At 57.2% G+C, this 23,630-nt stretch overlaps 1 protein-coding gene across 1 annotated transcript in view; it reads left to right on the forward strand.

Annotated features, from left to right (window-relative positions):
* The first annotated feature begins 14,786 nt into the window (after positions 1-14,786).
* Positions 14,787-23,630, forward strand: part of IGFBPL1 (insulin like growth factor binding protein like 1) — a 31,008-nt gene continuing 22,164 nt past the window's right edge. Inside the window, 2 exon segments of the mRNA XM_077816507.1 lie at positions 14,787-14,840; positions 14,842-15,190. Of these exon segments, the coding sequence (XP_077672633.1) occupies positions 14,787-14,840; positions 14,842-15,190 (403 nt within the window).

The raw sequence follows: 23,630 nt of genomic DNA on the forward strand, positions 1-23,630 counted from the left end.
GCTGCCCCCTGCCGGTACGGTCAGCTGTGTACTGGCTCTTGCCAGTACACCGGACCGGCTTACTTTCACCTCTGCTGTTAGCACAGTTTTCTTCAGCTTAAAGAGCTGAGACATTTCTGGAGTGAGGGGCCTAGAGTTCCAGCCCCTACTTCTGCATGTTGAAGGGGAGGTAAAGTACCACACTCCCATTATAAGGTGGATTTTCACATCCCTTGTAATGCAGGGAAATGGCATATGCTTAAGGGCATTGAAAACCTGGGCTCTGAGTCAGGCTTAGACCCAAACCCCACTACTGTCCAGACACAAAGCCTTTCAGGGGATGTGGGCCTGCAGACTCACCCAGGTGTATGGATCTGTGTCATGCTGTGGTGCAGGTCTAAACCCACTCACTTTGCAGTGTAGATGTAGCAGAAGCCCAGGTCACCAGGCTCATGTTCACAGAGTCCACTAATACTATCCCATGATCCGCTAGGCCTGCGTGTGCGAGCCTTTCTGGCCCCCAATTTTCCACACAACTCCCAAGAACTGGGAGCAATCTCCTGGTTCAAGTACAGCTGCTTGGCATTTAACCCTTCCTCGCCACATGACCTGCTCAGCTGTAAACAGAGTTAACCCTCCTGTGTGTTTGCAACACCTCTCACTAATAAGAGCTGCTAGCTGGCCAGAGGAACAGAGCAAGAGTCTGGTCAGTCTGTGATGAGAGCAAGACCTAGGACCTCAATAAGGTCATGAGAAACAAGCTTGTGCACACAAGCAGCTCAGAGAGTCCAGCACCACTGGTGAGCCACTGGACCAGCAGGAGCAAGTCAAGCACCTCAAAGACCATCTTGGGAGCGAAGAACGTAGGCCACACAAACACAGGAGGCTCTACTCACCGCTGGACGGCACTGCCTCCTGGTGGTTACCTCTGCAAGGCTGACACCCCTACCTGTGGTTGGATCCAGAGTGATGGAGCGTTTCTCCCCCTGCAGCCCCTCTTGCTCCAAGAGCTCTCACTTCCCTTTTGCGACTTGGCCGGCCGGCCAGATCACCCAGCAGTTTCCCCTTCCAGGGTGGCCTTTCAAGGTCCCTCTCCACAGGCAGCCCTCACGCCCGCTGCCCTGATATTGTCACTCCTGTAGTCTTGCTATCCACTGCCCTCAATAATACCACTCTGTGCTGGAGGGCAGGGGAACCCAGACCTGCCCTCTACTCTGGCTCCAGTTCAGAGGCCTGTAGCAAACAGTCAGCATCTACACCATCTGACTGCTTTCACCCACCATTCCCTCCTACTGTACTGCTTCTCCCTTACCTCAGGGGGAGAGACTGCAGGCTTCTTTCCTGCTGCCTTTTTACCGGCCTTATTTATAGAAGCCCAATGTGTTCCCTCACAGGTGAACTGCCTCCTAATTAGCTCCCTCCACACAGCCTAATAATGGGCTTGTCCCAGGCTGGCCAGCCCTTTGAGGCAGCGGGGCTTAGCCTGGCCTCTGACTTAGCAGGTATCCTGCAGCCTCACAGATCAGATGAGAACACAAGGGCTAATGAGTGACCCGAGCCGGGTGTGATGGGGCTTGATTAGGCCCTGACCTCAGCTGCGGTGGCAAAGCGGTAGAGCACTATTTCAATAGAGCCAAGCCCTCACTAGAGGAAGGAAGACTCTGGAGGAAGAAATACCTATTGAATTCTGGAAAAGGGGCAGGTATGAGCCCACCCTTATCAGAAGGCCCCTTCCCCAGCCTTAGGGAAGGAGCCACTAAACCCAGGGTTCAACTGATCACGTAGGACAACAAATGATTAAACAGAGATTGAAGTGAGTGTCATAGGTTCAAAATTAGGAATCCAGAGGGGGACATTGAGCAGAGAACCTGGACAGCGCCCACTGCTCCTCAAAGGTGTCTAGGGAGCCAGCAGACACCACCCAGAGGAACTCTGCCCAGATGCATGAGACCAGGGAGGAGCGGAAATAGGCCCCCACAGTCACAGAGCACCTCCCCATCCAACATCCTCCTGCTGGTGTTATAGATGGCCACTTTGGCCAGGGGCAGGAGGAGGCTGACGAGGAAGTTTCACGTCTTGGTGGGGCCATGGACTTTGGGGGGGTGTATATGAAAAGGTGTGGGGAAAAGTGCAGCTAGAACTTCAAAGGAAGGTTCTGGAGGAGCCGGAAAAGAGGCTGAAACCTGGTGCATTCCAAATAGGCATGTGCCAGGGTCTGCCTCACACTGCAAAAGGGACAGGCGTCGGGGACGGGGGTGAACAGCGCCAGGCACACACCCGTGCTCACAGCTCCATGGAGGAGCCACCAACTGATAGCCCCGGCGGGCCATGGGACTAAGGTGGAATACAGGCTGGCCCACCGGGGTTCCTCACCCTCCACAGGTGGTAAAAGGTCCCGACACTTAGTTTTGGGGTAGGACACGAGGGTGAGGAAATGAAATGTGTAGAGCACGAGCGTGTATAGTTGTTTCCTAGGCATGGTTCAGAAGTGAACTGCCTGCAGATCACGTAGCCGGCTTGGGTGACAGAGGGGAGGGGGCGACTCATGGGGCAGAGGCCCGCTGAAAAGGTCCAGAGGGCCAGAGGTGAAGGGTGGGCAGGGAGCACCCTCCTGCAGGACCTGCTCAAGGAAAACCCGATAGGTCTGGAGGGAGGAACAAGGGGAGGTTTCCTCTGGGACGAGCCTGAGGAAGGCAGACTGAGGCACCCCCAGAGAGCAGAGCAGGCTCCTGACTAAGGGAATAGGCTGGAATAGGGCAGACGAGCTATTAGTTATAAGTAGGGCCCTTCGTTTTCAGTTTTTATTTTATTTAATTTTTCCAGGGAATGTATCAGCGTTTATTACTACAACAACAAAAACAGGCGAAAATCCGTGCCAAAAGCTATTTTAATCATTTTTCTGGGTAAATATCGGGGCTTATTTCGGTGGACGGAAAGACAGGGGGGAAAGTATGCAGTAGATTAATGCTTTGAATGCCGTTCATCAATGTGGTTTGTTGCAGAACTAGAACAGAACTCAAAACACAACGCCACCGCTGAGTTTAAGAAAACAATACGTCTCTAATCCCCAAATACAACTTTTCATCTTAATAAACAGTTTACTGTTGTAGGCTTAGACCTATTAGCCTATACATATTTACATGTAATAATTGGATCACCCCATTTGCAGCACGTACACTCAACTTCATCCTATTCTCCTGGCTTTTTTTTTTAAATGTTGAATACTTCCTTTTGTGTTCTGAAACAGATTTTAGTTTTCTTCCCATTTTAGTGCATCAAATCTTTAAACTGTTGTCCGCTAACAGCTTGAAACCTGTACGTGGTGAGCGTGAGATTCATCAGCACGTTCAGGTGCGCACACACGTCAGAGCTTGTGGGCCTGTTTGTTTATTGGGTTTATCTTCTAGACTAACACATAGCCTTACTTCAACAGGCAGCTTTGCATATCCACACAGACTAATGTATTATCATAAAACATATATCTCATGCCAAGCGTTGTATTTTCCTAATAAAACAAGTTATTCTTGTATAGTTGAACGATACAAAAGTAGAGGGAAAATCAGAAAAAACAGAATAATACTTTTTGTAAAACCTGGGGAATTTTTCGGTAAAAGTCGGTTTAAACTGAAAACGAAGGGGCTTGGTTATAAGAGGAGCTCTGCAGTAGAGAGACTCCTCGGGAAAGCTGCTGGAATCCCCGGGGAAGGGAGGTGGTAGGAGAATCCTGCTGAAGAATACACAAGCTGGGAGAAGCTCTGCAGGGGCCAGGAAAAGGGGCCAAGAAACAGGGGACTTTAGGGAAGCCTATGAGGGTCAGAAGGATTATTAGTATGGATATTTTATTTGGACTTTGAGTTGGACCTTTGGTATCCTCGGAAAGGGACCAAACCACTGTGTGAGGGGGCCAGAGGGCTGAACCACAGAACACCTAGTGAGTGAGTCTGGGGAAGAGACCAGCTCGGGGTGGTCACTGTGGCTGAGAAAGTGGCCACCACAGGGGGTGTGAGAAGGGAAGCCCCCTACAATATGTCCAGGCCTGATAGGGCACGGTAGGTGAGGATGTGCAGTTACAGGGCTCTTCAGTTTAGCAGAGAAAGGTGTAATGTGATCCAATGGCTAGAAGGTGAAGCTAGACAAATTGATGCCAGAAATGAGATGTAAATCTTTAATGATGAGAGTAATAAACCACTAGAACAACTTGCCCAGGGTCATGGTGGATTCTCCATCACTGACAATTTTTTAATCAAGATTGGATGGCTTTCTAAATGATACACTGTAGAAATTTTTGGGGGTAGTCCCATAGGATCCGTTATACAGGAGGTCAGACTAGATGATCACAATGGTCCGTGAGCCGTTCTGTTTATGTGACAAATCGGAGGAACTGTCCCAGATTGAGGTGTCAATAGAGGAGGTTTTGGAACAAATAGATAAATTAAACAGTAATAAGTCACCAGGATCAGATAGTATTCACCCAAGAGTTCTGAAGGAACTCAAATGTGAAATTGCAGAACTACTAACTGTGGTAGGTAACCTATCATTTAAATCAGCCTCTGTACCAGATGACTGGAGGATAGCTAATGTGATGAAAATTTTTTTAAAAGACTCCAGAGGAGATCGTGGCAATTACAGGCCAGTAAGCCTGACTTCAGTACTGGGCAAACTGGTGGAAACGATAGTAAAGAACAGAATTATCAGATACATAGATGAAAACAATTTGTTAGGGAACAGTCAACACAGCTTTTGTAAATAGATCAGTGAGGCATGATTTCCATTAGAATTCTCTCAAGGGGTCAACAAATGTGGACAAGGGTGATACAGTATACTTAGACTTTCAGAAAGCCTTTGACAAAGTCCTTCAAAGGCACTTAAGCAAAGTAAGCAGTCATAGGATAAGAGATAAGGGATATGATAGAGGTCTCTAAAATCAAGAATGGTATGGAATAGGGCTGTCAATTAATTGCAGCTAACGCCTGTGATTAAGAGAAAAAAAATGAACACGTTAATTTTTGTAATGTGTTAATCGCATACTTCTGGGTGGAAAGGGAGGCATTGGCGGTGGGGGGCTAAAGTCCCAGCCCGCAGCTCCGTGGGCACCCCCAAGCAGGGCTGGAGCCCAGAGCCCATGCAGAAACCCCAGAGCACCTGCAGAAACCCATAGACACTGAAATCAGCTCTGCATAGGAAGGCTCAGCTAAGGAATTGCCCAGGACTCATGTGCACACCCCCCTCTAAAGGATAAACCCCAAAATTTTACCATCTTGCACTGCACAGAGATCTGTACAGTGTAAGCCCATAAAATTCGCCTCCTCCCTCAATGTGGAGAGGAATACGCACAGCTTTCTGTCCCAAGTTATGATTTCCACACACACTGGATTTAGACAAAACACAAACAAGTTTATTAACTACAAAAATTAGATTTTAAGTGATTATAAAGGATAGCACACAGATCAAAGCAGATTACCCAGCAAATAAAACAAACACGCAATCTAAGCATAATATTCTAAAGAAACTGGTATAAATAGCAGATTCTCACCCTACATGTCGATTTAGGCACATTGCAGAGATTTTTGAAGGCAAGCTGCACTTGCTTGCAGCTTAAAACTCCAGTTATTCCTTTCACAGGCCAGACACCCTCCAGCCTGGGCTCAGTCCTTCTTCCCTAGTGCTGTCTCTTTGTTCCCAGGTGTTAAAGCAGTCTCTTTCTTGGGCGGGGAGTGAAGAATGAACCACAATGATGTCACTCTCCTGCCTTAAATAGTTTTTGCATATAGCGGGAATCCTTTGTTTACCAGTTTGATCCCCACCCCCGGTCAGTGGAAAAAATACTAGTATTGTCATGGAGTCCAGAACCAGGTGACCTGGTCACATGTCCCTGCAGCCACAACTCAAGAGGCTGTTTGCAGCGTCTCCAGGAAGGCTTCTCAGGACGGTGAAAAATTAGCATCTTCAAAAACCTATTGTTTTTCCCGAATGGCCCTTTCCAAACGGCGGTCCAGACTGATTGCATTCTGTCTAGTGGTTGTTCCCCAGGTGTAAACACATTTATAAGGGATGCATAGACAATATTCCTAACTTCAGATACAAAAATGATACATGCATACAAATCAGATAATCATATTCAGTAAATCAAGACCTTTCCAGTGACATCTCATATGACCCATCTTGCATAAAACACATTTTAGTTATGCCATAATTATATCATAACCATATCTCTCTGAAGAACATGGGGCGTGGTGTTACTTGGGGTATTTGTCTTATAACACAGTCTTTTTTCTGCAAGTATAGCTGGCCACGCCAGACTGTTTTCCTGGCTCAGCTGAAGTATCAGTTCAAATAGTAGCAGTGGATGTGTTCAGTCCAAGGCTGCCAGACCGGGCTGTGCAGAAATGCAGGGTGGTGGTAAAGAATGTGTCTCCATCCTGCATTTGCATCTTATTGACTTTTGTCTCGAATTTCTGGATGGTGATGCACGTGAACTTCTCCTAGGATAGGAACTCTAGAGGGTCAGTTAAATTCCAGGGCAGGGCATACTGGTTATGTCTGCCTCTCTAGCACATGACCCCCTGCATACAGAGATGTGCTGGTCAGTCACCAGACACCGAAAAATCTCCTGAGCACAGGTGGATGGCTCGCCTCCGCTAGCCTGGAACAGAAGTTCCCATTCCCACCCAGGTGCCCCGCGGATAACAATGCTTCCAGAGCTTGTCCTGCCTGAAAGACACTAAACTGGGAGGAGAGGTAGATATGCTGGAGGGTAGGGATAGGATACAGAGGGATCTAGACAAATTGGAGGATTGGGCCAAAAGAAATCTGATGAGGTTCAACAAAGACAAGTGCAAAGTCCTGCACTTAGGACGGAAGAACCCCATGCACCGCTACAGACTAGGGACCGAATGGCTCGGCAGCAGTTCTGCAGAAAAGGACCTAGGGGTTACAGTGGACGAGAAGCTGGATATGAGTCAACAGTGTGCCCTGGTAGCCAAGAAGGCCAGTGGCATTTTGGGATGTATAAGTAGGGGCATTGCCAGCAGATCGAGGGACGTGATCATTCCCCTCTATTCGACATTGGTGAGGCCTCATCTGAAGTACTGTGTCCAGTTTTGGGCCCCACACTACAAGAAGGATGTGGAAATATTGGAAAGAGTCCAGCGGAGGGCAACAAAAATGATTAGGGGACTAGAACACATGACTTATGAGGAGAGGCTGAGGGAACTGGGACGGTTTAGTCTGCGGAAGAGAAGAATGAGGGGGAGCTGATAGCTGCTTTCAACTACCTGAAAGGGGGGTCCAAAGAGGATGGATCCAGACTGTTCTCAGTGGTAGCAGATGACAGAACAGGGAGTAATGGTCTCAAGTTGCAGTGGGAGAAGTTTAGGTTGGATATTAGGAAAACCTTTTTCACTAGGAGAGTGATGAAACACTGGAATGGGTTACCTAGGGAGGTGGTGGAATCTCCTTCCTTTGAGGTTTTTAAGGTCAGGCTTGACAAAGCCCTGGCTGGGATGATTTAGTTGGGGATTGGTCCTGCTTTGAGCAGGGGGTTGGACTAGATGACCTCCTGAGGTCCCTTCCAACCCTGATATTCTAGGATTCTATAAAAGGACTGTAAAGCCAAAGTTAGTAACAGGGCCCCTCATAGGAACAGCCCCCGGGGGGGAAATGCAGGACCAGCTCTAGACACCAGCAAAGCAAGTACGTGCTTGGGGCGGCACAATCCCAGGGGTGGCATTCCGGCCACCCCTTTTCTTTTTTTTTTTTTTTTTTTTTGGCTTGGGCAGTTGCGCTCTCGGACCTTGGGGCGGCAAAAAGCCTAGAACCGGCCCTGGGGAAATGAGATTGAGGAAGTATGATAAAACTGACATACCCAAATTAAAATAATGCGTCTTGGCTTGCCAGGGCTTCTGAAGAGGCCAGTGAATAAAGTCGGAATAAAATAAAACCAAATCATAACAAGTATCATCCTGTGACCTTGAAGAGAGACAGTCCCTGGAAAAGGGGAGGAATCCTTCTTCCTCCTGGTCCGACAAGGACCACGGCAGGCCCATCCCCCTCTGCTGGGCTGAGACAGGAGCCGGCGGAGGAGTGGACCGTCACCCAGCATGGCGGAAGGGAGAGAATCAGCACTGAAATGATGCAGAACATTTTGGCTAAGGCGGAGGAGGAGGTGTCAGAGAGCCAAGGAGCCACCCCAGCATGAGGCGCAGTTCTTGGGGCAGACGGCAGGTTGAGGGAGGAGTGAGCATAGCAGAAGCAGCTAGTTTGTCATGAACACCAGGCTCCAGCTTCACATGCTGCCATGTCCTGCAGCAGGGGCTCCCCCGGAAGGCATTCTCACGATACACCCCAGGGCTCCCTGCCGCCTTTCTCCCGGTCAGCTTGCTGCAGCTCCCTGTACTTCTAGCTGTTGCTGAGCGAGTCCCAGGGTGGCATAGCAGAGGGGTGACAGGCTGCTGGAAGTGGGTGAGGCCAGGCAGGCCTGCTGGGGGGGGAGCCCTGGTGCAGGAGCCAGCCCCACGGCAGCAGCCTGATTGCCCGTCCCCTTGCCCGGTCAGGTTGGATCCTGCGGCTACCCCACCAGGACAGCAGGGCTGCTGGGCCAAAGCTGAGAGGGACTGACCCCTCCTGCTGTGCACCAGGCTGCAATGCCACTCACTGCATGTAGGCCCTGTGCTGCCTGCCCCCATCCTGGCAGAGGGGGCTGCCAGGCTGAAGCTGCGTAGGCAGTGGGGCAGCCAGCACTGCTGTGAGCAGGGCCCAGTGCTGATGCCTTGGCGCCCGCCCTGCCTATCGCTCACATCGTGTGTAACGTGCCCGTGGGCTGCGTATGGACTCCGTGGCCCAAGCCGCGAATGGTACGTGGAACAAGCAAACTCATGTTCTTAACCTCTGAGGACAGGACAAGAAGCAAGGGGCTTAAATTGCAGCAAGGGCGTTTTAGGTTGGACATTAGGAAAAACTTCCTGTCAGGGTGGTGAAGCACTGGAATAAATTGCTGAGGGAGGTGGTGGAATCTCCATCATTGGGGATTTTTAAGAGCAGGTTGGACAAACACCTGTCAGGGGTGGCCTAGATAATACTTAGTCCTGCCTTGAGTGCCGGGGACTGGACAAGGTGACCTCTTGAGGTCCCTTCCAGTCCTGTGATTCTACGTACCCAGTACGTCGGTCCCCAGCTGTTTAACCACAGCCAGGCCTGTAAAGTGCTGCAGAAGGGCCAACGAGAACAGGAAGACAGGGAACGCACAGAAACACAGGGGGCAGGCTGTCCCTGCCGGGATCGGGGGGGACAGGGGCTGGGCTAAGGAAGGGGGCCAGGAGACCAAGATGTGTTTGTGGGGAGGGGGGGCTGGGCTGTCCCAGCCCAGGGTTGGAAAAGTGGGCGGGGGGGGCTGTCTCTACCCAGGTTGGGGGGCTGAGGAACAAGGGGCTGGGCTGTCCCTGCCTGGGTTGGGGGAAGCGGGGAGCTTGGGGGGGGCTGGGCTGTAGCAGAGGGGGGCAGGGGGCAGTCTTGGGGGGCTGGGATGTCACAACCGAGGTGGGGAGAACAGGGGGCTGTGCTGTATGGTGGGCAGGGGGCTGGGATGTCCCAGCCGGGGAGGGGGAAGTGGGAGGCTGAGCTGTCCCAGATGAGGGGCGGGGGCTGTCCCAGCCCGGGTGGGCAAAGCAGGGGGCTGGATTGTAGGGTGGGCAGGGGGCGGGGGCTGTCTCAGCAGGGTGGGGGGAGCAGGGGGCTGGGCTGTAGGGGGGCAGGTGGAGCGGGGGCTGGGCTGTGGGGTGGCAGGGGCTGTCCCAGCCAGGGCAGGGGGAGCCGGGGGCTGGGCTGTGGGGGAGCCGGGGCCTGGGTTGGGGGGTGGCAGGGGGCGGGGGCTGTCCCAGACGGGGTAGGGGAGCAGGGGGCTGGGCTGTAGGATGGCAGGGGGTTGGGGCTGTTCCAGACGGGGTGGGGGGAGCAGGGGGCTGGGTTGTGGGCTGGCAGGGGCTGTCCCAGTCAGGGCAGGGGGAGCCGGGGGCTGGGCTGTGGGGGGAGCAGGGGGGTGGCAGGGGGTGGGGGCTGTCCCAGACGGGGTGGGGGAGCAGGGGGCTGGTTGGGGGGTGGCAGGGGCTGTCCCAGCCGAGGCGGGGGGAGCAGGGGGCTGGGCAGTAGGATGGCAGGGGGTGGGGGGAGCAGGGGGCTGGGTTGGGGGGTGGCAGGGGGCGGGGGCTGTCCCAGCCGGGGCGGGGGGAGCAGGGGGCTGGGCAGTAGGATGGCAGGGGGCGGGGGGAGCAGGGGGCTGGGCTGGGGGGGGAGCTGGGGGCGGGGGCTGTCCCAGCCCGGGCGGGGGAGCAGGGCCTGGGTTGGGGGGTGGCAGGGGGCGGGGGCTGTCCCAGCCGGGGTGGGGGGAGCACGGGGCTGGGCTGGGGGGGGGAGCAGGGGGCGGGGGCTGTCCCAGCCCGGGCGGGGGGAGCAGGGGGCTGGGTTGGGGGGTAGCAGGGGGCGAGGGCTGTCCCAGCCGGGGCGAGGGGAGCAGGGGCTGGGCAGTAGGATGGCAGGGGATGGGGGGAGCAGGGGGCTGGGCTGGGCTGGGGGGGGAGCTGGGGGCGGGGGCTGTCCCAGCCCAGGCGGGGGAGCAGGGGGCTGGGTTGGGGGGTGGCAGGGGCTGTCCCAGCCGGGGCGGGGGGAGCACGGGGCTGGGCTGGGGGGGGGGAGCAGGGGCGGGGGCTGTCCCAGCCCGGGCGGGGGGAGCAGGGGGCTGGGTTGGGGGGTGGCAGGGGCGGGGGCTGTCCCAGCCGGGGCGGGGGGAGCAGGGGGCTGGGCAGTAGGATGGCAGGGGGCGGGGGGAGCAGGGGGCTGGGCTGGGGGGGGGAGCTGGGGGCGGGGGCTGTCCCAGCCCGGGCGGGGGGAGCAGGGGGCTGGGTTGGGGGGTGGCAGGGGGCAGGGGCTGTCCCAGCCGGGACAGGGGAGCACGGGGCTGGGTTGGGGGTGGCAGGGGGCGGGGGCTGTCCCAGCCGGGACAGGGGGAGCACGGGGCTGGGCTGGGGGGTGGCAGGGGGCGGGGGCTGTCCCAGCCCGGGCGGGGGGAGCAGGGGGCTGGGCTGGGGGGGGAGCTGGGGCGGGGGCTGTCCCAGCCCAGGCGGGGGGAGCAGGGGGCTGGGTTGGGGGGTGGCAGGGGCTGTCCCAGCCGGGGCGGGGGGAGCACGGGGCTGGGCTGGGGGGGGGGAGCAGGGGGCGGGGGCTGTCCCAGCCCGGGCGGGGGAGCAGGGGGCTGGGTTGGGGGGTGGCAGGGGGCGGGGGCTGTCCCAGCCGGGGCGGGGGGAGCAGGGGGCTGGGCAGTAGGATGGCAGGGGGCGGGGGGAGCAGGGGGCTGGGCTGGGGGGGGGAGCTGGGGGCGGGGGCTGTCCCAGCCCGGGCGGGGGGAGCAGGGGGCTGGGTTGGGGGTGGCAGGGGGCAGGGGCTGTCCCAGCCGGGACAGGGGGAGCACGGGGCTGGGTTGGGGGGTGGCAGGGGGCGGGGGCTGTCCCAGCCGGACAGGGGGAGCACGGGGCTGGGCTGGGGGGTGGCAGGGGGCGGGGGCTGTCCCAGCCCGGGCGGGGGGAGCAGGGGGCTGGGCTGGGGGGGGAGCTGGGGGCGGGGGCTGTCCCAGCCCGGGCGGGGGGGCAGGGGGCTGGGTTGGGGGGGGAGCTGGGGGCGGGGGCTGTCCCAGCCGGGGCGGGGGGAGCAGGGGGCTGGGTTGGGGGGTGGCAGGGGGTGGGGGGAGCAGGAGCTGGGTTGGGGGGTGGCAGGGGCTGTCCCAGACCGGGTAGGGGAGCAGGGGGCTGGGCTGTAGGATGGCAGGGGGTGGGGGCTGTTCCAGACGGGGTGGGGGGAGCAGGGGGCTGGGTTGTGGGCTGGCAGGGGCTGTCCCAGTCAGGGCAGAGGGAGCCGGGGGCTGGGCTGTGGGGGGAGCAGGGGGCTGGGTTGGGGGGTGGCAGGGGGCGGGGGCTGTCCCAGCCCGGGTGGGGGGAGCAGGGGGCTGGGTTGGGGGGTGGCAGGGGGCGGGGGCTGTCCCAGCCCGGGCGGAGGGAGCAGGGGGCTGGGCTGGGGGGGGAGCTGGGGGCGGGGGCTGTCCCAGCCCGGCGGGGGGGGCAGGGGGCTGGGTTGGGGGGTGGCAGGGTTGGGGGGAGCAGGGAGCTGGGTTGGGGGGTGGCAGGGGCTGTCCCAGACCGGGTAGGGGAGCAGGGGGCTGGGCTGTAGGATGGCAGGGGGTGGGGGCTGTTCCAGACGGGGTGGGGGGAGCAGGGGGCTGGGTTGTGGGCTGGCAGGGGCTGTCCCAGTCAGGGCAGAGGGAGCCGGGGCTGGGCTGTGGGGGCAGCAGGGGGCTGGGTTGGGGGGTGGCAGGGGGCGGGGGCTGTCCCAGCCCGGGTGGGGGGAGCAGGGAGCTGGGTTGGGGGGTGGCAGGGGGCGGGGGCTGTCCCAGCCCGGGCGGAGGGAGCAGGGGGCTGGGCTGGGGGGGGAGCTGGGGGCGGGGGCTGTCCCAGCCCGGGCGGGGGGGGCAGGGGGCTGGGTTGGGGGGTGGCAGGGGGCGGGGGCTGTCCCAGCCCGGGCGGGGGGGGCAGGGGGCTGGGTTGGGGGGGGAGCTGGGGGCTGTCCCAGCCCGGGCGGGGGCAGGGAACGGGGGCTGTCCCAGCCGGGGCGGGGGGAGCACGGGGCTGGGCTGTAGGATGGCAGGGGGTGGGGAAAGCAGGGGGCTGGGCTGGGGGGGGGAGCTGTCCCAGCCCGGGCGGGGGGAGCAGGGGGCTGGGCTGGGGGGAGAGCTGGGGGCGGGGGCTGTCCCAGCCCGGGCGGAGGGAGCAGGGGGCTGGGCTGGGGGGGGAGCTGGGGGCGGGGGCTGTCCCAGCCCGGGCGGGGGGGGCAGGGGGCTGGGTTGGGGGGGGAGCTGGGGGCTGTCCCAGCCCGGGCGGGGGCAGGGAACGGGGGCTTTCCCAGCCGGGGCGGGGGGAGCACGGGGCTGGGCTGTAGGATGGCAGGGGGTGGGGAAAGCAGGGGGCTGGGCTGGGGGGGGGAGCTGTCCCAGCCCGGGCGGGGGGGCAGGGGGCTGGTTTGGGGGGTGGCAGGGGGCGGGGGCTGTCCCAGCCCGGGCGGGGGAGCAGGGGGCTGGGCTGGGGGGTGGCAGGGGGCTGGGTTGGGGGGTGGCAGGGGGCGGGGGCTGTCCCAGCCCGGCGGGGGGAGCAGGGGGCTGGGTTGGGGGGTGGCAGGGGGCGGGGGCTGTCCCAGCCCGGGCGGGGGGAGCAGGGGGCTGGGTTGGGGGGTGGCAGGGGGCGGGGGCTGTCCCAGCCCGGGCGGGGGGAGCAGGGGGCTGGGTTGGGGGGTGGCAGGGGGCGGGGGCTGTCCCAGCCCGGGCGGGGGGAGCAGGGGGCTGGGTTGGGGGTGGCAGGGGGCGGGGGCTGTCCCAGCCCGGGCGGGGGGAGCAGGGGGCTGGGCTGGGGGGAGAGCTGGGGGCGGGGGCTGTCCCAGCCCGGGCGGAGGGAGCAGGGGGCTGGGCTGGGGGGGGAGCTGGGGGCGGGGGCTGTCCCAGCCCGGGCGGGGGGGGCAGGGGGCTGGGTTGGGGGGGGAGCTGGGGGCGGGGGCTGTCCCAGCCGGGGCGGGGGGAGCAGGGGGGGGCTGGGCTGTAGGATGGCAGGGGGTGGGGAAAGCAGGGGGCTGGGCTGGGCTGGGGGGGGGAGCTGTCCCAGCCGGGGCAGGGGGCTGGGTTGGGGAGTGGCAGGGGGCGGGGCTGTCCCAGCCGGGGCGGGGGGAGCACGGGGCTGGGCTGTAGGATGGCAGGGGTGGGGAAAGCAGGGGGCTGGGCTGGGCTGGGGGGGGGAGCTGTCCCAGCCCGGGCGGGGGGGGCAGGGGGCTGGGTTGGGGAGTGGCAGGGAACGGGGGCTGTCCCAGCCGGGCGGGGGGAGCACGGGGCTGGGCTGTAGGATGGCAGGGGGTGGGGAAAGCAGGGGGCTGGGCTGGGGGGGGGAGCTGTCCCAGCCCGGGCAGGGGCTGGTTTGGGGGTGGCAGGGGGCGGGGGCTGTCCCAGCCCGGGCGGGGGGAGCAGGGGGCTGGGCTGGGGGGTGGCAGGGGGCTGGGTTGGGGGGTGGCAGGGGGCGGGGGCTGTCCCAGCCCGGGCCGGGGGAGCAGGGGGCGGGGCTGGGCTGGGCTCGGGGGGGAGCTGGGGGCGGGGGCTGTCCCAGCCCGGGCAGGGGGCTGGGTTGGGGGGTGGCAGGGGGTGGCAGGGGGCGGGGGCTGTCCCAGCCCGGGCGGGGGGGGCAGGGGGCTGGGTTGGGGGGTGGCAGGGGGCGGGGGCTGTCCCAGCCCGGGCGGGGGGAGCAGGGGCTGGGCTGGGGGGTGGCAGGGGGCGGGGGCTGTCCCAGCCCGGCGGGGGGGGGCAGGGGGCTGGGTTGGGGGGTGGCAGGGGGCGGGGGCTGTCCCAGCCCGGGCCGGGGGAGCAGGGGGCTGGGCTGGGTTGGGGGGTGGCAGGGGGCGGGGGCTGTCCCAGCCCGGGCGGGGGGGGCAGGGGGCTGGGTTGGGGGGTGGCAGGGGGCGGGGGCTGTCCCAGCCCGGGCGGGGGGGAGCAGGGGGCTGGGCTGGGGGGTGGCAGGGGACGGGGGCTGTCCCAGCCCGGGCGGGGGGAGCAGGGGGCGGGGGCTGTCCCAGCCCGGGCGGGGGGGGCAGGGGACTGGGCTGGGGGGGGGCAGGGGGCGGGGGCTGTCCCAGCCCGGGCGGGGGGAGGAGCAGGGGGTCTGAGCCGGGAAGGGGCCGCGCCCGGCACTGCCTGGCTGCGCTGTCCAGCGGCTGCCGAGCGCTCCCTGCCCCGCACCATGGCCCGGCCCGGCTGGCTGCGGCTGCTGCTGCTGCTGGCGCTGGCGGCGCGGGGGGGGCGCGGGCGGCGGGTGCGGGCCCTGCCGGCCCGAGCGCTGCCCCCCGGCGCGCTGCCCGGCGCCCGAGCTGGCGGCGCGGGACGAGTGCGGCTGCTGCCCGCGCTGCCTGGGCGCCGAGGGCGAGCGCTGCGGCGGGCGGGGCGCCGGGGGCCCGCGGGGGCCCCGCTGCGGCCCGGGGCTGGTGTGCGTGAGCCAGGCGCGGGGCGCGGGGGCGCCCGAGGGCACCGGCCGCTGCGTGTGCAAGGAGGACGGGGCGGTGTGCGGCTCGGACGGGCGCTCCTACCCCAGCGCCTGCGCCCTGCCCCGGCGCCTCCGCAGGGCGCACGACGGCGAGTGCCGGCTGGGTGAGACCGGGGCCGGGCGCGGGCGGGCGGGCGGCCGGGGCTGGGTCCAGCGGGGGCGCCCGCTCTCCCCAGCCCGGGGCTCCCGGCGGGGCTGGATCCGCTGGGCGGGGCGGACGGACCCGCGGGGCTCCAGCGCTCAGGTGCAGCGGGCGGCCTAAGCCCTTGCCCCGGGGTTGGGATCAAACGCGCCGGCTGTCCGGGCGGTTGCGCCCTGCTCCCCTCCCGGACACCGCCTGGAAACCCTCGGGCTCGGGGGTGTCTTTCCGTCCTTGTGCAGGACCCGGCTCCCTTTGTGTTTGTAATGAGAGCAGTAACCCTTTCAGCACCGATCTCAGGGCGCTTGGCAAAGGAAGGCTCGCTTCCCGTGGCTGTTGGTTTAATGTTTGGATTGTTTCCGTGTTATTTAGTGTAGGTTTAAACCGGGCTGGCCTTTGAGGTGCCATTTCAGTCCCCAGCCGCCACTTGTGCGTGCGCGCACTGGAGGTACAAACAACTGCGCACGTGCATTTGAACAAGGCTAAGATGCGTGTGCAAATTTGCACCCGCAAAAACCTGTTCGGACAAGTGAGTTTTGCAGATGCACTTTTCGGCCCCTGTGCGAGGGGTCGAAGTGTTGTCGTGAGCGCAGGCGCGGGTGCGAGACCAGCCTTGCACAGGAGGCCAGGCGGGGTCTGGGGGGAGAACTCGGCCCTGTTTGTGCAGTCTCTTGGCAAGGTGAGCTGGGCAGGATGCCTCACATGTACTAATGTGTTCTTAAGAATTGACTGTCACCATTGTGATGCCCTACAGCAACACCGCATGGTGCGAGCATTACAGTACCTGGCCTGCTCACTCCTTGTCCCCCTTACGTGCACTTCTGGCCCCCAGCGTGAGCTGTGTGTGAGGGCCAGACTGCTGTGGATTTGTTTGAGGCTGTGGCGGTTGCAGGTTCCAGTGTCTCTTGTAGGAGTTGTTTTAATTGTAGTTTGGCTCGGGGGGTGGCAGGGATTGGCCCTGCAGCATGCTGGGGGGAGCAGGACAAGAGCTGCAGGCTGTGGATGGGTTTGGTGGGTCATCAGGGGGGCTACACTCCTCTCCTCAAGATACCCATGGGGGAGCAGAAGAAGCCTTCCTCCCCAGGCAGTAATAGCTAGAGGAGGTCTGAGGGGAGACTGAGGTGAGTGGGTTGAGGTGGGTGGGCCAGGGAGTGCTGTGACAATACTCCAGGGGGCTAATGGTGGGAGAAGTGGTTATGGATACAGCCTTATGAACTGATGGGGGGCGGGGGGCTTGATTCACCCTGTGGCTGCAGGGGGTGCATTGTGTTTTCCCCTGCGTCCGAGGGCCTCTGAGGTCCTGCCAGAGGGGGGCAGCTTTAAATCCCAGCATAAAGCTCCGACTGCTGGCTCTGTGAAGCATTGGGATCCTGCTGCCCCTCCCAGGCCAGAGCCCCTGCTAGTCAGCCCGCTCTGGGTCCCCCGCAGTGGAGTGAGAGTTAGAGATGGCATACCCTAGGGCAGCCTCTGCTCTGGAAGGCGTTTCCAACACGGGGAACCTAGAGCAGGAATTCTGCAGTGGTGAACAGAGCCCATTCACTCTGTGTTTTCAACCCCCCTGCCCTCCCACAGCCATTAACGGAGAGAAAGGCAGCACTGCAGTTCTGAACTGGCCAGAGACATTTACCAAAAAGTAATAATGCTACTTGTCAATTCAGTGTTCTGGGTTAGATCCTGCAAGGTGCTGAGCACTCATGGCCTGGTCCAGCAAAGCACTTCACCACGGGCTTAACTTTAAGCACATAAAATGGGACTCATGTACTCAAAGCTAAGCATGTGCTTAAGTGCTTTTCTGAATCGGGGCCAGAGTGAGAAAATAATACTGAAAAGGCCAGCTGAGAGTATATAATCTTGAAATATCAGTTATATGGTCTGGCAATGAATGAGTTAAGGTTAGGTGCTGGTTCATTCTGTGTCAATGTCATAATCCAGAATTTTGAAGTTCTGTACCTCAAGCGCTAATTCTCTGGTCTGTCTTGCAAGCAGGATTCCTAAAAAGTAATTTTCTGGGTTTCTTTTTGAAATGGTTCACTGGAGGGGTATAATAAGCACATCTCTCAAAATCCTTTTCTCCAAATGCACATGCAGGATTATTCTGTTCCTTGACTGTAACTTATTCTTCAAATAAACTCATAATACAGCTAATGCCTCTGAAAGGCAGAGGTTGGGTTTTGAGCCTTTAAGTGATGAGAACTGGAGAGACATTACCTAGCGTATTAGAGAATGGAATTCCAGATTAGACATGCTCGCTTTTAATATTTTTTTTTAAATGGCTCTCTGCCTTCATATAATCAGCTTGTTTGGACAGTTAACTCTGTTAATGTTTCAGTAATTAACCTGCATTTTCAGAGTTGAAAACTTGGTAATAAAAGTTGACTTGGAACTGGAATTTGGCATGCTAAGAACAAAATAATTGCCATGGATTTAAAAGAAAACAGAACCATTTTGGCCACTTCAAAGTTCCTTTAGTGTTTTAAGAAAAAACAATAGAAGTTTACCAGGTTTAGAGACTTTTTTTTTGCACTTGAGTAACTGGAAATTTTGATGTAAATGAACTGAGGTGAATTACTAATCTTATGACGCTTTAATCACATTCAGTATTTCGAAAAGGAGTTTAGATTGGCCAGGAGATTTCAGACCTTAAAACTTGACACAGCGGAATCTTTTCTTAGGAGATTCTTAATGTACAGTTAAATCCGTATATACTCAAAATGTAAAACTTCCCATGAAAGTAATGCCTAGGATAATTCTCCCTTCCTCTCCCAGAAAACTAAATACACCCCAGTGAGTCAAATCCTAAACCCTGCACAAAGCCAAAAGCACAGGGGACCTCTGCCAGAAATGCACTCTGCTGTCCCCCTCACAACCCCAACAAAACTGCTCCCCACCTGCTCCTGCAGTCTCAGTGGTGCACTAACCTCAGAGACAAGTGCAATTCCCCTATATTGTATAGTTGCAGATTCACTGGGCGTGCCCCATTCTGCCTCCCAAAACACCCCTGCCCATTGCTGGGGATGGAGCCCTTTGGATTCTGCACACAGGCGCTGCAGAACTCCCTTTGCAGGCTCCCTACATGTCATCCTCCTGCATATTGAGCCTTCTGCCCTGCAGATGGACAGAGGATAGCTCAGTGGGGGGGAGGGATAGCTCAGTGGTTTGAGCATTGGCCTGCTAAACCCAGGGTTGTGAGTTCAATCCTTGAGGGGGCCATTTAGGGATCTGGGGCAAAAATTGGGGGATTGGTCCTGCTATGAGCAGGGGGTTGGACTAGATGACCTCCTGAGGTCCCTTCCAACCCTGATAATCTATGATTCTATAATGTGTGATTCTAGGATGGGGCGAGATGTGGGATTTGCTCCTATCCATATAATAACATTAAGGCCCTGTAAGGTTGTGTGTGGCCCTTGTGGAGTTGAAGGGGCCGGCCTGCCTGCAAGGAGCCAACTGCAGGATCGGGGCCTTAATGTTCTTGTAGTTTAGGAGCAAATCTTAAGCAAGGTCACCGCATGGGCGCCAGAGTCTGTCTGCGGATCTGATTGCAGAAACGACTGGTGTAGTACGGCTGCTGAGAGCCATTGCACCAAACTGTAAAATCTACATGTGATGGAAACCACAGCAGCACCCTTAGTTTCAGCCCCTATGTGCAGGACAAAAGCCAAACAATTCTGAGCATCCCTTATGCTATGCCAGTCTCCCTGTCCACAAGAGTGTGACCGAAGGACTGTCAGCCTTTGCACTTCCATCCACTGGCAGATTTGTGTCACAATCACCTCATTACTGAACGGTGGCTGTCAGCGTCGAGCAACATTTTCTTGCATCTTCCTCCTTTTGTTTCCATAATGACGAAAATGCAACAAGGAGGGGGTATTTCTCTATAAGTGAGTACCTCGTTATAGTATGACCCTAGGGCACTAATTTATTCAGCTGTAATCAGAGGGATATTTTTTAACAGTTCCCCCTGGGGGATGGGTTGTATGCAGACTGGGTAGGCCTGGGTACCAGCTGCTTCCTTTCCTATTTGTAATCAAGCCATCCCTTTGAGTTTGTTTATTTTTAATGAGCATCCCTGAAGCCCATAGAAGGAAAGAGCTCCTAAATTAAATGTGGTTTTGATTCTCATTGTGTAGCTGGAACATTTCTGAGACAGAATGGTGCCCATGGAGATCTGTTTAAAATACACTTCCCGCTCTGGCTTTTAAACATCCTGAATTGTAGCGGGGAACACTGGGTTATTGAAGGTTTGGACCCCTGGGCGTACACAAACGGTGCTTCCTTAGCTCCGCTCCCTGCCTTCTCATCAGCACTTTAGTTGGGAACAATCACATTGATTCAAAGACTTTAGACCCTTTTCCAGAGACAAGCCCAGGTTCTTGTACAATCCTTCGGAGGAAGCTGCACTCTTACAGTGAGGAATTGCCTGTCAGATGGAACAGTCCTAAAAGAAACCTTTGAGCCACTGTCACCCAGAGTGTTCTTTACAGTGCTCTGAATATTACAAGAATAAATGCCTGATCTCCTTTCATCTCTTGCAGCGCTTTTGATACTCCCTTTAATCCTCTCGCTGACTCAGCCAGTGAGAGATTAGGCAAAAGCTCTGCTAAATCCAGTGCCAATGTGAGCACAATTTGATATTCATAAATTAGTCTTGTACCAGTAGATCCCAGTGAGCTTGGCTTTGTCTCTACAATATTCTTTCCTCGTGATCTGTTTTAGTACTGTAATATGCAATAACAAGTACAGGTCACACTTGCCGTAGCTAAGGTTGCAAATCAGATTCCATTAAAACTTTCAAAAAGAAAAGGAGTACTTGTGGCACCTTAGAGACTAACCAATTTATTTGAGCATGAGCTTTGGTTAGTCTCTAAGGTGCCACAAGTACTCCTTTTCTTTTTGTGAATACAGACTAACACGGCTGTTACTCTGAAACCTGTCATTAAAACTTCGTTACTTAAACTTTTACAAAATAGTCAACTTTGGGGCAGACGGTTTTCATGGTAGGTCTGTGCCCAAAAGTGAGTATTTTACTTGTGCCTTTTAGAAGTATTTGAGAAAAATCCCTCTGGCTATTTTTGAGTAATATAAAGTGGGGAGAAGATTGCACGTTTGTTCAGTGGAAAGACAGAAATGGACCCTGCCCGTGTGTTCCCCACGAAAGCTGAAATGCTTTGAGCAGGCTGTATTCCTCCACCAGGGTTTGCGGGTCAGAGTCAGTTCAGCTTGTGCTTCTAACCGTATGGAGCACTAGAATTTGATCAGAGCGTTTCAGCTTTCTTGACTTGTGGAAGTTTGTTATATGGGAAGGTCCTGTCAGTTGCGACTGCAGCATGAGTTATCTGCATGTCAATTTTGTGTGGGAATTTGAGCTGGCCTTACGTTAAGCGTGTTAATGAGGCCCCGGGCTTGTCCTTGTCAGCACAGATGAGCATTTTAAGGATGACACGTATTAGAAGAAAATCTGTAAAATCTGAAATGCCACTAAACACTGAGGAATCTAAAGAAACAAGTACGAGCATCCACTTCAGCCATTTAAGACTACAAAAGGGAAGAAAGCAAAGAACTAGCAAGCTGTAAACAAAACCAATCATTAGGTCCTGAGTTCTAGTCTTACCTCAACTACTGACTGACTTTCATCCCTTGGACTTCAACAGCATTGTACAGTCCTTATTTCGGCCTCCTTCCCTCAGATACAGTAACTCCTTTCTTCACGTTTTAGTTATGTTCCTGAAAAATGTGACTTTAAGCAAAACCATGTTAAGCAAATCCAATTTCCCCATAAGAATTAATGTAAATGAGGGGGTTAGGTTCCAGGGAAAATTTTTTCACCAGACAAAAAACTATATTTTTATATATATATATATATATACACACACACACAATATAAGTTTTAAACAAACAATTTAATACTGTACACAGCAATGATGATTGTGAAGCTTTGTTGAGGTGGTGGAGTCAGAGGGTGGGATATTTCCCAGGGAATGCCTTACTGCTAAATGATGACCTAGCACTCGGCTGAGCCCTCAAGGGTTAACTCGTTAATGGAGCCTCACGTTCTACAAGGCAGCACGAATGGAGGGAGGCGAGACAGCATGGCAGACAGAGACACATACCCTGTGTGTGAGAGAGAGAGATGCGCATTGCCCCTTTAGTGCACTGACCCCACTCTGAGTACACTGCCTTGTTAAATATATCAGGAAGTTGAGAGAGCAGCTGCGGCCCGCAAGTTCCCTCCGTCCTGAGCCCTGTCCTGTCATCCCCCCGCCCCCGCTCTATGGAGATGGGGTAAGCAGGGGACAGGAGTGGGGGGAGGGGGATACCCTGAAATTAGCCCCCCCCCCTTCGCCCCTGCACAGCAAGCAGGAGGCTCTGGAGAGCAGCTCCAAGGCAGAGGGCAGGAGCAGCACATGGCCGTGCCAGGAGGGACAGCTGAACTGCCGGCAATTGGTAGCCTGCTGGGCAGCTGCCGCACAGGGAACTTAGGGGAGCGGGGAGCTGATGGGGGGCTGCCGGCCCACCCTGGTTCCAAGCGCCCACCAGCTTGCTGCAACGGACTGCTCTTCCTGCAAGCAGTGAACAAAGCAGGCGGCTGCCAAACAACGTTATAAGGGAGCATTGCGCAGTTTTAAACGAGCATGTTCCCTACTTGATCAGCAATGAAACAACGTTAACCGGGACGACTTTAAGTGCGGAGTTACTGTACAGTTATTTGCCCCCAGTTACAAGATGGGTAACAGAGGCAGAGAGCTGAAAGTTGGTGTCTCGGTTTTTGTGACATGGCAATTCAGCTGGATACAGCGGTGAAAGTAAGCCGGTACGGGCCGGGACAGCATACCGGTAAAAACCGGTGCAGCAGCGTACCGGCAAGAAAGTGGAGCATTCAGTGCCGGCTTACTTTCACCTCTTTCGGCTGCACAACAAACAGCTTAAACTCAGAGCTAATAAAAGCTTGGAAAGGGAAAACTCACTGTCACATTTGTTTGTTGTTTCTCTCCCTCTCCTCCTCCTGCTGCAAGCTATTGGGGGGTCACTGCAGCCCCTGCTGAGTGCGGGGTGGGGCAGGGTGGAGGGAGCGCGGAGCCTAGCCGCATCCGCAGCCGGATTGGAGGAGGAGGAGGGAGAACACGGAGAAAAATGTGAACCATGAACTTTCACTTTTCCAGGCTTATTCCAATATTAAAGTGTTATTTCAGACAGTACTGGTAGGAGTACTAGTAGTAACTTTACTTTCTATATCTAAGTCATGCAATGGGAGGGCTCCATGAAGTGTGTAGGAGAGGTGGGTTGCTGGCGATTGGATCGTACCAGTAAGAAATGTAAATTACTTTCACCCCGGCTGGATATCACAAAGGATTAACAAGCAAAGATTAGTTAGCAGTCCCAGAGGGACACCCCACTCTGAGCTCTGGAGATGGGTCATTTGTGAAAGGTTGCACAGGAAAAATTCCTTCTGCCCTCACGATTACCCACCCCACACCCCAAGTGAATCCATTTTCCTTGTCATGATGCTCCAGTGCTCTTCTTCCCCCCCAGCCCACCAAGGCACCCCTCCTCCAAGAATCAGTCCTCTCTTGAGGGGGGGAAATCTCTGGGCATCAAGGAGGAGCATGGAAGGACAAAGTCCCTCTGGACCCAGACCCAGACCACTCCTGTCTCAGCATCACTGCATACAGGAGACCAAACACTCCGCTCTCTAGCCTAGGTCTGCAGCCTCACACAGAGCTTGGAGGGGGCATGGGAGACACACAGGGTACATCAACTAACATACTATGGGAGGGAGGGGCGGGTGGGTAGAGGCATCTCCTGGGGAAAGAGCAGGTAACCAGAGCAGCATGCAGTTTAGGTTAGGAATGGCCAGGCAGGGGTGGTTTAGAGAGCTAAGCATCGCCTTTGGTGTTTCGTCTCCTTGGCTCTAAGGATCACATCCTGGTAGGGTGGGATCAGCCATGCATCTCCACAAGAGAGAAACAGCTCCATTCGTTTTTTCACTCAAGCCCTTCGGATGGAAAGCTCTGTGTGTCCTGTGTGGGTAAGCTGGGAAGCAGGGCTCCTTGTGGGCCTTCACAAAGCGGGCTTTGAAAGTGTGTGACTTGGCAAGTTATAGCCTCTGAGCCTTGGGTACGAGAGGGGCCAAGCCAGATGCTTAGTAGCTGGGAATTATCAAACTCCATTTGCACTTTTCCCTTAAAAATAAAATTATCAGAGTAGGTAATTCCATGCCAAAATCTGACGTGAATGCAGATATTGAAGTTGTATAGCCCAGCCCTCCGCACTGGGGATTGGAGAGTTCAGATTGAAAGGGAACAGGGAGTATTTTGGCTTTATCTAGTGGCATGAGCTTGGACCAGGGATGCCCCGGGGACCCTCATGCCATTAGGAAGCAGAGCATGGAATGCAGCTGTACAAAACCA

This window comes from Eretmochelys imbricata, chromosome 5 (assembly GCF_965152235.1).
Source record: "Eretmochelys imbricata isolate rEreImb1 chromosome 5, rEreImb1.hap1, whole genome shotgun sequence".
Lineage (NCBI taxonomy): Eukaryota > Metazoa > Chordata > Testudines > Cheloniidae > Eretmochelys > Eretmochelys imbricata.